Source organism: Zonotrichia leucophrys, chromosome 4, assembly GCF_028769735.1.
Source record: "Zonotrichia leucophrys gambelii isolate GWCS_2022_RI chromosome 4, RI_Zleu_2.0, whole genome shotgun sequence".
Classification (NCBI taxonomy): Eukaryota; Metazoa; Chordata; class Aves; order Passeriformes; family Passerellidae; genus Zonotrichia; species Zonotrichia leucophrys.
In genome coordinates, this window is record NC_088173.1 from 26,586,470 (window position 1) to 26,601,098 (window position 14,629).

The 14,629-nt window shown below is 41.0% G+C and overlaps 1 protein-coding gene across 1 annotated transcript; it reads left to right on the forward strand.

Moving 5' to 3' along the window:
* The first annotated feature begins 6,078 nt into the window (after positions 1-6,078).
* On the forward strand, positions 6,079-13,449 carry CISD2 (CDGSH iron sulfur domain 2). The gene is made up of 3 exons (XM_064710908.1): positions 6,079-6,240; positions 11,858-12,069; positions 13,089-13,449. Exons 1-3 carry the CDS (start codon positions 6,138-6,140, stop codon positions 13,176-13,178), a joined length of 405 nt encoding a protein of 134 aa, XP_064566978.1. The 5' UTR covers positions 6,079-6,137; the 3' UTR covers positions 13,179-13,449.
* The last annotated feature ends 1,180 nt before the right edge of the window (positions 13,450-14,629 follow it).

Genomic DNA, 14,629 nt, shown 5'->3' on the forward strand with positions numbered 1-14,629 from the left:
TTAATAAATTAACTAGATACTATCACAACATTAGCTTTCAATAAAAGCCTTTCTGTTCTAATAAAAAGGGGCACTAGGATCTTTTCCTGGTTTCCAAAAGCACTCTCCGAGCATGTTGTTCAACATGAATGCCTCTCAATTATCATGTACCTTTCACAGCCATTAGGATTACATTTCCTGTAAAGTAAGTTCTGTAAATTTGGGGGTGATATGTTTATATCCTACATTTTGTTTTTGCTACTTTTTTCCCCCTTTGAATCAGCAGAGAGAGCATCTTATTAAAAAATATTTACAGATCTTACAGCTCTGTGCACTAGGCTGGAGTACAATTTATATAAATTTCTGGCAATATCTTTAAAAGTTAATGAAGTAACTTAAAGATCTAGGGAATAGCTAATTGTGTAGATCTAGAAGTGCACTGTGCTATAACTGAATGATGGTCCAGAGGATGAGGAATGTCTGGAAAAAAAATAGAAAAGAAAAAGCATTAGTAAGATAGGCATAAATGAGGCTGTATTAATCCTATTTACCAGCTGTAATACTGTTCCATGTCATTGCCTTGGAATCAAGAAAGCCACTTTTTTCTGGCTTTCATCTCCATCTGTTGGACATACACATGTCTAAACTAAAGAGGCATGGTGTTTGGGGGCTGAGGTTTCTCTTTTGCTCCTCTTTACTCTTGTAAGATGACAGAGAATGAGTATGGGTTACTGTCAGTGCCAGACCTGGCTAACCTTGAAAAGGGGAGCCAGGCTCAGAAATCTCCTCAGCGCTGCTGTTGCACAGCTGTCTGAGAAGGGATGACAAACTGCCCTTTCACTGCAGTGTCATTGGCATTGTGACACAGGAAGAACCCAAGAGCAGAGTGCAGTCCTACAGCAGAGATCATCTACTCTGTCCTCAGCAGGGATCTGGTAGTTTTTTTGTGCTATAATTAGCCAGTGCCAAAGAATGCACATGGCGTCACAGGAATTAGTCTTGTGGCATTCTCACCTTTGCCTTCCAAAATAAAGGAAATATCTTTCAGTGACAGCTCTTATGCCAAGGGAGCAAAGCACTAAGGGAAAAATATATCCTCAGATATCTGGTCAAGAACAGACAATCTTCACTCATCAATGCAGTTTAAAAAGGAAAGGTGAGTGGTCTGCTGCTGAGAATATACTGACACACACATCTATATCTATATCTATAGCTATAGCTATAGCTATAGCTATAGCTATATATCTATCTATATCTATATCTATATCTATGTCTATATCTATATCTATATCATCTTCTTGTCCCCACAATTCCCATCATGATTACAGCTTGCAGTGTTTTGATAGTGGTTTTATTTCACGTCTGTTCATTTACCAGTGTGCACTTCCCAGATTATGTCAGCTTTGTCCTCTGTAGGTCCTTTAGTGAAGGGGAGGATGTATCTGTTTTCCATCACTGCAGCTTCCTCCCAGGGGACAATCAGGGATTTTGCAGTCTGGTTTATTGCAACAAACCAGGCAGAACTTGCTACAAATCAATAACATATCTGGTCTCTTATGAACATATTAGTGAATCCTAAAGATACTTATTCTGATTTGAGTAAGACTTGTGAAATAGCAGCTCCCTGGAAGCCAATGAAGTTCCAAATCTATGCAAGTCTGTATGTGACCAACAATCAGATCATTCTGGATCCCCACGAGCAGTACATTCTGGATCAGCTACCTCATGCAGATGGAAAAACGGGGTGATTTGTAATGGGTCAAAATTTAAAACTGATTGTAATATTAAATTTACTGTGTACTTTCTTGTGCATTTTTAGTATTCTTGTGCATTTTTAGTATTACTTGGCTGATGTTTTTTACAACAGTTTTGTGTCATACAACTTGTTCCTTTCTGTGCTTTAAATAAATGCAATTTCAACTCAGGGTAATAGAGTGGGTATTCTTAGTTTCATCTTGTGCTATTTTTGCAGGGGTTAGAGTAGCTGTAGAAACTACTACCAGTGATAACCACTTCATAAAAAGACAGCTCCAGCTCAGAAAAACCCATACAATGTAAATAGAAAGTAACTGAACTTTGGCTGGGGATATCTGGGAAGTTAGCACTGAATACACTTATTTTTTCTTGAGCAGGGGATTTATTCAACTTTGTTTTATACCCAACTCATGGGTAACATTTCCCACTCCCCAGCAGTAGCAATCAGAGAAAGGAATTAAAGTGTTAAACCCATGGCTGAGAGATCAAAGCATGGCATTTTTCTCAAATAAATAAAAACAGTGTCTACTGTTCTGTTCTCTCATGTACAAAGTTGCCATGTTGGAACCTGATGCAATTCTTAGAAATCTTGCAATTTTTCTTTACATGTTTGTTTTCATTCCCTTCAAAATTAATTCCCTACAATCTCCAACAATAAGTGCCATTCTAAGCTACGGGGATTTTTAAAATTCAACAATAATACATGCTGTTAGTGGGACACTGCAGTTCGGCAATTATGATAGTACCTCCCTTCAAAACACAATGGTTACATTGTAAAATTCTTGGACATTAGCTAGATTAGAAAGTAATGCCATGCTCATTTAGTAGTAATTTTATAATATGAACATTATGGTATCACATGATTAGCCCACTGATTTTGTTATAAATGTGATTTGTTTCCTTAACTTATTTTTCTCTTGAACACTTTGCCCACCATGGACAGGTGTTCATTTTCAGTGAACACCAGCAGAAGCCACTTAAGGTGCCAGGTCTCAGAGTCAAATGAAAGCACAACACTCTCAGCTTTCTTCTCTGGGCAACTAAACCTCTGGATGTAAAAATATGAAATAAAAACCCAACTTGTGTGCAGTGCAATTGCAACTTGCTTACAATGTTATTATGCATAAAATACAGAAAAGTAATTGTATCTACGTGGTCTTATATCCAATTTTAAGGCAGTCTGCTTAGTTTTTGAGATTCAGGTGTTTAATAGTTGGATGTTGGATGTTGATGGAAATATTGCATGAAGTGAATCACAGTTCCTACAGCTCTTTTGGGGTGTAATGATTTCGCTTGCTTTTGGGGAAGTGGAAGAGAGAGAGATCTTTGCATACAGCAGGAACAGCAGCTAATCACACCCCATTGTGAAATTATTCAAATGCAAAAGGACAGATCTAGCTTCCTCTTCTCAGGAGACTTGTGTTTGCTGATCACAGAAGCCAGCCCTTTTAGTTGGCACTAGTACTTTAGCCTGCTGCAGACATTATTCCAGGTGGTCAGTTTGGAAAATGGCAATACCAGTTCCAAGAAAATGGTTGAAACAACACCAGACATTCTCTTGATAGAAAAGCTCATTACCATGAAAGAGTACTAAGCAAATTACTACTTAGGCTTGTTTTACTGATGTAAGAACTGTGTGTCTGCTGCCTCAGAACCTTTTATCTTTTATCCTTACTGTTGTGTACTTGGTGAAATAAAATAAATATATGGAATTTATAAATGTTCTTCTCCTTTGCAAATCTCACATGTTCTAGACAGACCAGTAAATATTATCTCATTTTACAGCTGAATTAAGGGCAGAGGGAAACAGAGCAATTTTCAAAGGGTAACATAAGGAGGAACACAAACAGATTCTTTTCATTTATCCTCAGTCTGTTGGACCAGGACCAACCAGCTTGTGGATGCTGAAGACAGCTCTTATTTCTGCTGTGAGCAGAACCAGTGCAGCTATGTTGTAGCGACAAGAACAAATTCTGCCAAACATCATCTGCACCACCAACTTTTCTCCCATCCTTATCAAAGCATGGGCTGGTTCTCATTTGGGCAATGCTTGGGGAATTCCATGTCAAAGACCTGAGCTAGCCCCATGGATGGAGACCTCTACATGTGGGCTCTGTGCTCCATTTTATCTGTAACGTTCTTGCTAGATGAAAAATCCCAGTGATAGAGGATACCTAGTGCTGAAAGCAATATTCATCTTTCCACACAGGTGACCTAGGTTCTGTTCAAGTGTCTATGTCTGAGCTTTTTGTGCTGCTCTTTTATTACAGCAACTTCTACATATCCTCCCAATACCAGAGTTTCAGTGGCCAAATTTAGCATGAAACACACAAGCAGAGGCAATCTCTACTTTTTAGCAACTCACAGACTGAGACTAAATATACAAGAATGAATTGTTGCATGTTACTCTCCCCACAAAAAAATTAGAACATTTTCCAGATATGAAACAATATCTGATATTTGAGTTGAAAAACACCCTGATAAAATCCTGAAGAAAAAATCTGCCTCTGGAATAGGAATGTCCACATAGGGTGTTAAACATGTGTAACAGAGGGAAGATGTCACACCTGCCTGTTAAACCTCCTGATGTTGACTAAGTTCTGAACCCATAATGTTGTCTCTAAAGATGGATTACTTTGTAAAAGCCTGTTCTTTCCTGCAGGGCTGAGCAAGCCTGAAGCTTACATTTCCCCTTAAAGCTAACAGAAGTCTGCAGCCAAATGGCAGGGTGAACATGCATCTCCTGTGCTCCAGTTAAAACTGGGTTTCTAAAGACACTTTTCACTTCTGCTTTGGTTAAAGATCTCATCCAGGTTTCACTTTCTTTATAGGTTTGCCCTAATCTGTGACTTTCAGACTCTGATAAACCAAACCCATGTGTGACTCATGTCAGCTGATCCCCACACAACAGGAGGGACACAGGGAGAGCAACATGTGCAGATGGACTTGCAGTGTGCTGAGTGCAGCACTGACCAAAGTCAGCACAGCAGGGCTCAGGAGCTTCCCCACAATGTCAGCTGTGCTCCCAGCATCCAGAGGAGGAGGGCAGGACAGAGATTCTCAACCTCAGTGTGAAGGTGCTTGATTTAGGGCTGGAGTATTTACCTTATGTATTCTTCCCTCAGAAAGTCTCACAAAGGAGGTCACATCACGACATCTGATGTATAATTTTTACAGGAATAACCAAGTGTTTTACTCTTTCATTATCTTGTCTAATAGCTGGCATCTGCCTAGACAAGAAGGAATCGTCTTAGGACATCAGACACAGTCATTAGGTGAATAAATTTAGGTGAGGTAGGGAACTTAGATACTCTGAGATCACAGGAATATTCCCACTAGCTAAAGATGATGATTCATCAGGAAATGTTAATGTAGGGCCACAGGTAGAAAATTAATAGGCCAGAAGCACAAATAAATTTGATTTATCCTAAACTTAGCTCCCAGTATTTTCCAGTAGGAGAAGCACACAGTTGATTTGGGTAGATATGGTGGGATTTCAGTACACTGAGGGAGGAGAGAGAACTGTGCTTCAGTCAGGATCATGTAAGGAAGGAGACAGGTCTTGTAGGATTGTGCTGCTTCAGCTTTCCTGCTCATACTCTTCTGCTATATGCTATTAGCACATGATAGATTCACTTATGGTAGTAAAGCACCTTGAACCAAATGGTGTTGTCATGTCCAAGGGATTAACATTAGAGTCTCCAGGTCTGGATGGATTGTCTAAACTGACCCAGAATGACTACATGCTTCCCACTTTTTCATCTGCCTATACAGGGAGGATTGTCTATGCCAAAAAATGTCCAGTCTCCTAGACATAACAATAAAATAAAGTGAAAACAAAAAAAGAAACAAACAAACATACGTGATAGGTCTTATTCTGTGCAAATTATTGCCAAACATGAGGCGGATAGGCCTCTTCCTGTAAATTTGAACCTCTCAGCACTCCCATTATCCTACCTCATTCACATGAAGAAAAACCTTCAATCTTTTTACTTCAATATTTATAAGACCATCAACATGGAATACAACTTGAGTGCAGCAGGGTGATGACAGATAATTACATAAAACCTGTAAGCATAAGCTACATATTATTAAATACAGTCCCTTCCCTTCCCTTCCCTTCCCTTCCCTTCCCTTCCCTTCCCTTCCCTTCCCTTCCCTTCCCTTCCCTTCCCTTCCCTTCCCTTCCCTTCCCTTCCCTTCCCCGCCCGCGCGCCCCCTGGCGGCGGTAGCGCTCCCGATCCCCGGTCCCGTGGCAGCGCCCCCTAGCGGCGCCGGCGGGCAGCGCGGCCCGGGCGGCGCGCGGGGGGCACGGGCCCGGCCGGCCGGGCGCGTGCGCGGCCCCGCCCCGCGGCGCGCGCACCCCGGGTCGGCGCGCGGGGGCACGGCGGGAGAGGCCGGCGATGGTGCTGGAGACTCTGGCCCGCATCGTCAAGGTCCAGCTGCCCGCGTACCTCAAGCGCCTGCCGCTGCCCGAGAGCGTCGGCGGCTTCATCCGCCTCACAGGTAGGCGGGGGCAGCGGGACCCCCTTCCCGCCCCGGCGGCGCGGTCGGTCCTGCCTGGGATCTGGCTCTCCCCCCTCGTTCCGGGCATCGCTGGCTGTCTGCCGGCCGCGGCACAGAACGGGGGACGCCGAACCCTGAACTGTTGCAGCAGGAGGTGTCGGGGTGAAGTGCAGGGACAGAGTGAAACGTCCGCCTCTGAAATTCCTCCGGGAACCAAGGCCGGTGGGCCAGAGGCCGTGCGTCGGGATGGATCGGGATTTAGCCGGAGGCCTGAAGCACGGCCTCTTCCTCTTCCTCACAGGTCAAAGGCAGCATCTGAACTGAGTTAAACCAAAGAAAATTCTTTATAGGAACCTGCCACATACCTAAAGTTAGGATAGTTTTTAAATGTAGTAATTGTAAGTGTTTTCTGCGTGAGGGAGTGGAAGCAGCAGTTCATTGATTGTAGCTCTGACAGAGTGAGCAAGAGCGAAGAGTGAGCGGTGGCGACTTCTGTGGGCGCTCCGTGCTCCGCACCCCGGGCTCTGGGGCCAGGCTCGGCCGTGTGACACACGCGGGCCCTCAGGCACGGCCAAGTGACAGCATTAGTCCGCTGACAAGAAGGAAGGAACGCTCTCCACAAAAAGTAGAAGTAGAAAAAGTTATCAAAGTGCAGAATCAATCTTATATCTTGCAGCACTAACACCCAGACTGTAATAGTGTTGGAAAAATGTTAAATTTAGAACAGGCACAGTTTATTTAAAGCCAGCTTTGAGCACTTCTTTTTTCCAGCATGTTTATGCTGCTTGTGACCTGCAAGTCACATTATCTTCCTCTGAAACAAGCAGATCTCTTTTAAACTAACTGTTCTTCTTCCACAAGTACTCTCTCATATGAAAAAGCTGTTAATTATATTTACCAAATAGAGAAATTCAGCTGCTACAGAGTTGGGAGGAAAGGGAGGATAGAACAAACTACAGAACAATGCAACTTCTCCTGTTTCTAGTATTTGTCAGTTTATTAATGAAGCCAATTGCCCTTGTAACCACAACTTGACTTAAAATTTGTTAAGCTTAGTAATATTTTACTACCTTACTGCTTCACTCGTCTAACTACGTCTTTTTGTAACAGGATTTTATTTGTGTAGTCTTCTGTACTCATAATGTGTAGTAGTAATATGATTTATTCTGAAAAACCTCTGGAAGGTTGGGTCTGTAGACCAGAATCAGGGCTTTAGGGTTTTTACGTAGTGTGATCAGCATGGGAGAACTGTTTTGTTGTCACATTGTTTACCCCACTGACTTCAAGGTACTTCCTCAAATTTGGAGAGAGGATAAGAAGCAAATAACTGCTTTCTTAAGTGCAGACCAAACATGAGAAATGTCAGTCCCAAAAATACTAAACAAAAGTAAAAGAAGGAGCTGAGTCAGAAACTGCTTTTGAGAACTGGCAGGATTTAATGAGCATACCTGAAAAATCCACTGCTTCTAGTTCTTAGTGATTTTTTTGTCTCTAAAAACAGGAGGCAAAGGTATATTTAAAAATACATGGCTATAGAGAGAACATTTTTACATTTTAAATTTTTATTCAGTAGTAGACTAGACTAGTATCTGCCACCATGCTTATACCTCTTCCTGCCAGGGTGACTATGAATGAAAAGGGGGGAAAAAAGCGAAACTGTACAGGTGCTTCAAGTCATGGCATGGGATAAATGCAACACAGTGAGACTTCTGAGAAGGATGTTGTAGGACACTGCATCCTGGGCACCTACAGTAGAGAGTTACCATCTCTTAGGGCATAAAGGTTATTGAAAGTCATTGAAACGTCATTGCTGGGTGAAGAGCTGTGTGCTTGCTTGCACGCAGAGCTGCTGTCAGTCTTAAGTTTCATTTGAGAAAATGATTGCTGGAGCAAGTGCTGCCTCTTCTGTGTTGTTGTGGTCTTTGTCCTGTCCTAAAGCCTCCAAGAGCAGGGGATTCCCAATCCTGGGGTTATTTTGCCAGGAATTATCATTAGGAAAGACTATTAGACAATAAAGAAAATTAATGTGACCTTTTGTGTTTGCTACTGTAATTACAAAGTATATTCTTTGGCAAACGGCATACTTTGCTCCTTTTTGGAAAGTGAGAAGGAACATTGGTCTAAAAATATTTAAAGTGCATTAATATTTGCCCTTTGGTGGCATCTATTGAACTTAGTCAGGGAGCAGCACTATGAAACACTGGGCAACATAGACCTTGTTTGCAAATGCAGGCCAGAATCCAGATTTGCAACAGTGCAGTCTTAACTCTTTTATTGCTTCTAAACTCTCATTAGCTTGTAGGCAATTTCAGTTCCTGTAGTGCATCAGTTGTAGAAACAACAGAACAAAAGTAAATGGAGCATTTTGGTTTTTTTATAGGATGTTGTATAGGGTGCTGGTTAAAGATGTGGACATCTGTTATCTGGTGTAACTTTATAAAACCAGAATGAAAAACTGCTTGTTTGAAGAAGAAAACTGTTAACATCCAGTGCATAACTCCTGAAGGGAAAAGCAGTGAGGGAGGAAGGAAAGAATGTTTGACCTTGGGTTTGAAAGTGGATATCTAAATTATCAAGCTGTGCTGCTCAGAAGCCTCTTGCAGGTTCTTGCAATTGCTTTGTTAGTCTTCTCAAGTTCAGTGAAATGAACAGTGTTATCTCGTGCCAGCATTGCTTTTCGCCCTGGAAGGTGTCATTAAAATGGCATAGAGATTTACCTCAAAATACCAAACAACCAAAACCAGGATAGATCTGCTTGTTAGTTCTGAAGAGAATGTAATTAGTAGGTACTTCGAATTTGCATGAAGAATGTCATCACTTTAGAGGACATACAAGCACAGTTCCAATATTCCTTTTGACTGGTAGTTAATACTTGTTAAAATTTTGATTTGTAGTTGAGCTGTTACTGTAAGAAGCTGCTTTTGGGTCTGCATAGGGTTATTTCCACAAAAAGTAGCTGAAACATAAATCAAAGATACCAAAGGAGTAGGTGATGGAAGATAAGCAGGGAATACCTGCTTTGATTTTCTTCTCAGTGACTGGTCTGTACCTTTATTCATAGTGTGTTTCTTTTGGTTTTGGACATGTTACTGTTGGACTAAAAATTAAGACCACCTCTCCTTGAAAATATCCATTGCCTCAGCTTCTTGGAATTCTCTGGTTTCTGATATTTTCCAGGACTTATCTTTGGGATTAGTCTCTATCTAACACAAGTCTGAAGATTGACCTGTTCCATACACTGCTCTTCATTTCTGTCTCCAAAATCTGCCTGTCCCCATGCAGCAGAACCGATAAAGAATCTCCAGAATCAGTGTAATGGCTGAATTCTGAGTTGTCAGCTGTGAAAATAAAGTCTTGTGAATTGCCCTACATGTGCTTCAGAAAGGTATGCATGGCTTCAAAACCAGAGCAGTCTACACTTGTAGGGAGGCATTGCATTAGTGTGGATGAAGGGTTTTTACCATCCCTGCTCACCCAGCCTAGAGATCTCTGACAGTGTCTTGTATCCATGCCTTAGAACACGATCACATTGATTTTTCAGTTTAAACACAGGAGCTTCAGGCAGTCTTTTGGCAATAACAAGCCAGTTTATGGTTAGTGTACACATGAATGTAACTGGGGGCTTTCCAGAGACTCCCACATTAGAATTAAGCACAGAATTTACTGGCTAGTGAGGACAAAAGTATTTATCAGCAGTTATCTTGGTACAAATATTAAATAATAACCATCCTAAAGAACAGCCTTGTACATCCTATTCATGTTTATTTCTAATTTCCCTTCCCAGAGGTTACAGCTATCACGTTCCTCTTTCACTTGTATGAACCCAGCTGGCTGTGAGCCATTCAGAGACATGACCCCTGTTCTCATTTTGATGCTGTATCTGAGTGTGAGACCTGTCCTTCTTGTGTGTCAGTCTTAGCCCAGTTATATTCACCACACACTTGACAGATGCCCTGGTCCTGGTGTGCCTCTTGGAATGACTGTTCTGTCTTGGAGTTCAGAGGAGTAGCTTTGTAGAGATCCACATTTTTGTCAACAGTCAGGTTAAATACAAAGTTTGGAAATATTTTTCAGTGACCAAATATTTTACCTCTCTTTTGAAATACATTCCAAGTCAGTCCTTCAGGTAAGGTAAGAAAGTGTGTTTGGATTCCTGATGGAATTGATGGAGTGTTCTGGAAAAGTAATGGTAGAGAAGGCAAACAGGCACTGCTGTCCAGGAACTCAGGGTTCTGTGCAGCTGAAAACATTTAAGTGTCTCAGTGTTAATTATTATTTAAGGCTTGCAGCTCGTTGGAGGAACTAAGTAGAGAGCACCAGAGATGAATGCATTGCAGTGAGTCCTAGTGAATGTGGTGAGTTGTGGTGTGCAGGGACTGCTGCAGGTGCAGTTGGGGAATGACTGCTGACACTTCTTGCAGTGCCTTTAGCATTTAGGCAGCTGTGATGCATTGCCAGATAAATGCACTAAATGTGGCTGTCACATCAAAGGCAACAAAGAACAAAATATTAATCCCACAAATTATTTTCATTACATGGTCTGGTTCTAGAAAATTCAAATCCTTAAGAAAAATCTATTGGATTCTAACTGGAGAAGTATTAGCAAACTTGTGTTTTATTAGTACAAATTAAATCAAGCTATACAGAATATTGTACTTTTTCAGGGCTGCAACCCACCTGGCAGACTTAGCCTGCTCTGTTGTGTTTTATTTCTTGTACATCTTATTTTCAAAAAAACAATTTTTAGAGCAGAATCTTGCTATATTCTAATCTTCAATAAATTAGTGTCTTGTCTTAAAAAGTGCTTGTGCAGCTGCTTGTGGTCCATCTTGTTATACTTTTTTCTTTCTCTTCTAAAATATTTTTAAACGCCCTTCTGTATGAGTGCTTAATTATTCTCCAGAAATTTAGAAAAATGCTCTCAACCTTTAGTGCACCGTGGTATTTAAATTGCACTGGGGTGCATGTTCTTCACAGCATGTTCTGCTGGAAAAGTAGATCCACCTTATTTATATAAATGCCAATTATTGATGCATTTCTTAAAAAGTCCAGTAAGCCTTTTCTCACCAGTATGCCTAGAAGATTTACAATGATGTAGCAGCAGGGCAGCCAGATCTGCAGTGGATACTTTTATTTTTTAACTGTACTTGAGAGAAGTTCCTTACCTTGGTAAAAAGCAATTTTCTGTGACTTCACCTCCTGGTCTTAGGTGTCTTTCTTTCTCTGTGTTGTAGAAACTGATTGCAGATCCCTGAGCAGAGGTCTGAAAAATACAACCAAAGAGATTGGTGAAGGTTTTACCAGTACCTTAGTGTTGCCCATTTCAATAAATCTTCTATATGTTTTATATTCTTCCATTGAATCATCTTCTAGAGTGATAAAATTCAATTTCATCAATTAATTTCAATTCAATAAATTCTAGGAGTCAGATTTTTACTTTGGCTGGAGTAAATCCTAGGATTTAATCTATGTCTTCTTTTTTTTTCCCTGAGCCTCACCAATGGAATCTTGTTTTCCCTGAGGGCCCTGCTGAGCCCCTAAGCCATGTGCAGGTAGCTGCTGCTGCAGCATCCTGGGGCGGTGCCCAAAGCCGGCCTAAATCCCGCCTTGTCTCCAGTTTCAGAATGGCTGCGGTTGCTGCCTTTCCTGGGCGTGCTGGCCCTGCTCGGCTACCTGGCTGTTCGTCCCTTCCTCCCCAAGAAGAAACAGCAGAAGGATAGCTTGATTAACCTCAAGATCCAGAAGGAAAATCCCAAAGTAGTGAATGAGATCAACATTGAAGATCTGTGCCTCACCAAAGCTTACTGCAGGTGTTGGCGTTCGAAGACGGTAAGACATTGTGCTGCTCTAGGGTTAGAGATTGAAACTTGCATATTTTTAGCAGAGCTTTGGTGGTGGATTGCTCTGTGTTGAGCTGTTGCCTTTGTCTGGAATTGGAACATGCTCCTGAACTTTGCAGAATGGCACAAACCTGACTACATGAAGAAAGTAACTGTGGAAACTTGAAAGAAACACAGTAGGGTTTCTCTAAAAATGTTTAGAGTGTGAGCACATGTGAGTAAGAATAAAACCAAGCAAACCTGTTTTACTATTTGGAAATACATTGCAACTAATTAAGAGAAAACTACTCTTATTTTGCAAAGAACAATGCTTAGAAAGTTGTTCATATTAGAATGAAAATTAGGCTAGGCCTGTGTTGGTGATTCCTATCTGGTCCAGAGCAGTGAGATGACTGGTTGGGATATTCCATATCCCCCAAACCAGCTAGATGTAAACAAGTGTATTTCATTTTGCCTCAATTTTCATTTCCTGATTCAATTTTGAATGTCCTGACCACAGTCTGGTTTTGTTTTCCCTGGACCAAATGCTTTCCTTTTTTAATAAAAACAATAAAGTCTGCCCTGAACTGAAGAAGCTTAACTCAGCTATTCTCACTTTGGACTAATCACTTCAGCCAAGTATTTCAGCTTCTCTTAAAAAAGTACTTTCTGGTTGCAAATCACTAAATCTATTAAAGAGCACTCTTAATAGTTGTACAGTAAATCCATTTGTAGCTGTGATGGCTGTTTTGTTTGCTGTTCTTTCATGGAAAAGGCTTTGTCCCTGACTCTGTGTCTAAGAACAGCTATTTTAGGATCTCCCAAACTTAGTTACCCATTAACTGTGTTTGTTGCCCTTAGTATCCTGTGTCTGATAGGAGAGAGGGAGTTTGATGTTGAACCAGGACATCACAGGAGGAACTAGCAACATTATCAGAGCACTCAGGGCTCAGGAAGAAATACAGAAATCACCGTGCAACTGCTATACAGAATTATGCTAATTCCTTGGTTTTGGTTTTTATTTTTCAGTTCCCTGTCTGTGATGGCTCCCACAACAAGCACAATGAGTTAACAGGAGATAATGTAGGTCCACTAATACTCAAGAAGAAAGAAGTATAGCAGATGCTTAATCTAGATCATGACTGATAAAAAGTCTTTTATACTGTTGTAGTTGCAAGGGACGGCATTTTGTTATGTGACTGGTATGATTTAGTTTCATGATTGCTGTAGATTTCTTTTTGGAATAAATTGCATTTAGACAGTGATGAATTTGTCACTGTTTTGGTACCTTATTCTGAGAAGAATTTTGCCTGCTTTGTAAAACTGTAAAGTACCTATCTCTGTAAATAAGTCGTTTATTTCAATAATAAATTGACTTTCTACAACTAAGCCTTTTTTGTATGAACATACAATTATAAAACTGTCACTATTTCAAGTGCACATTTCTGTTGAATTTGTTCTGCTGAGAAATCATGTTTTACTCAGCTTTTCAGGAACAAATTTAAGTGTACTTAAGTGGAGGAGAAAAAGATACCAACTTTCTCCTTTGTGAATGTATTTTCAGGCAGCAGATCAGTGTTAAGTCATGCTAGCTGAAGGTCTGGCCTGCATGGTGTCTAAGGGGGCACTTTGTTGGTCTTACACAAAGCAGTCCAGCTCAGACAAACCCCACACTGCTGGAAAGTTTCACACAGCATCCCAGGTGGAGTGCTGGCAGTTCCAGGCCGTATATAAACCAAATTATTGAGCAGGTCACCCACCGCCATTAACCCTGTATTTTGGGCCCTGTTTTGGTGGTAAGGAAACACAAATTTGTCTCCTGCAAGTTCCCTTGCATTACAGTCACTACTTTTTGCATTGGGAATTTTCAAGGGATGAATGGGTTAAGAGACAGAAGTGAGGATGCAGAGCTGAGATGTTCTCTTGGCTTGTTACTCATTCAGAATTATTACTTAGGCAAGTCAGAACGTTGCTGTGCTGAGGCTTAAATTCAGATGCAGATAATTACTACTTACCTAACAGCTGGATTTCTAATTAATTATTCTAAAGTGCTTAATTCTCCCATGAAATAGTGTATCCATTAGTTTAAAAATAAAAATTCGGTCCATGCTCCAGTTTCAGACAATGGTACCATGACAGATTCTCACCCATTCCTTAACAGCATTTTATTTGACCCTTTGTTAGGTGGGAAGCCCCAGAGCTGTTGCCAAAGCTGATCACCAGAGTGCTGAAACAGAAAGCGAGTCAGAAAGCTGTTCTCACCCATAAGGGCTCTTGCAGCAGCAGCAGAGTTAAGGTAGATCATTCCTCCTCCATTTGTGACAGTTGTAGTTCCAGGTTCCAAAACCTCTTGCCTTGCAGCAAAAGATGGCAGATCAGGATGTGACTGTGTGTTAAATTCCTGCTTTTATAAAGTGTGGAACAGAACCATGGTATAATGTTTATTGTTTAAATGCTTCATGGTGGTCTTACCTTAATGGATGAGCAAACCATAAATGTATTAGGATATAAACATTTATAACAGGGAAAAATATATAAAGGTAAGTGTCTTATACTGTTTTCACTTACAG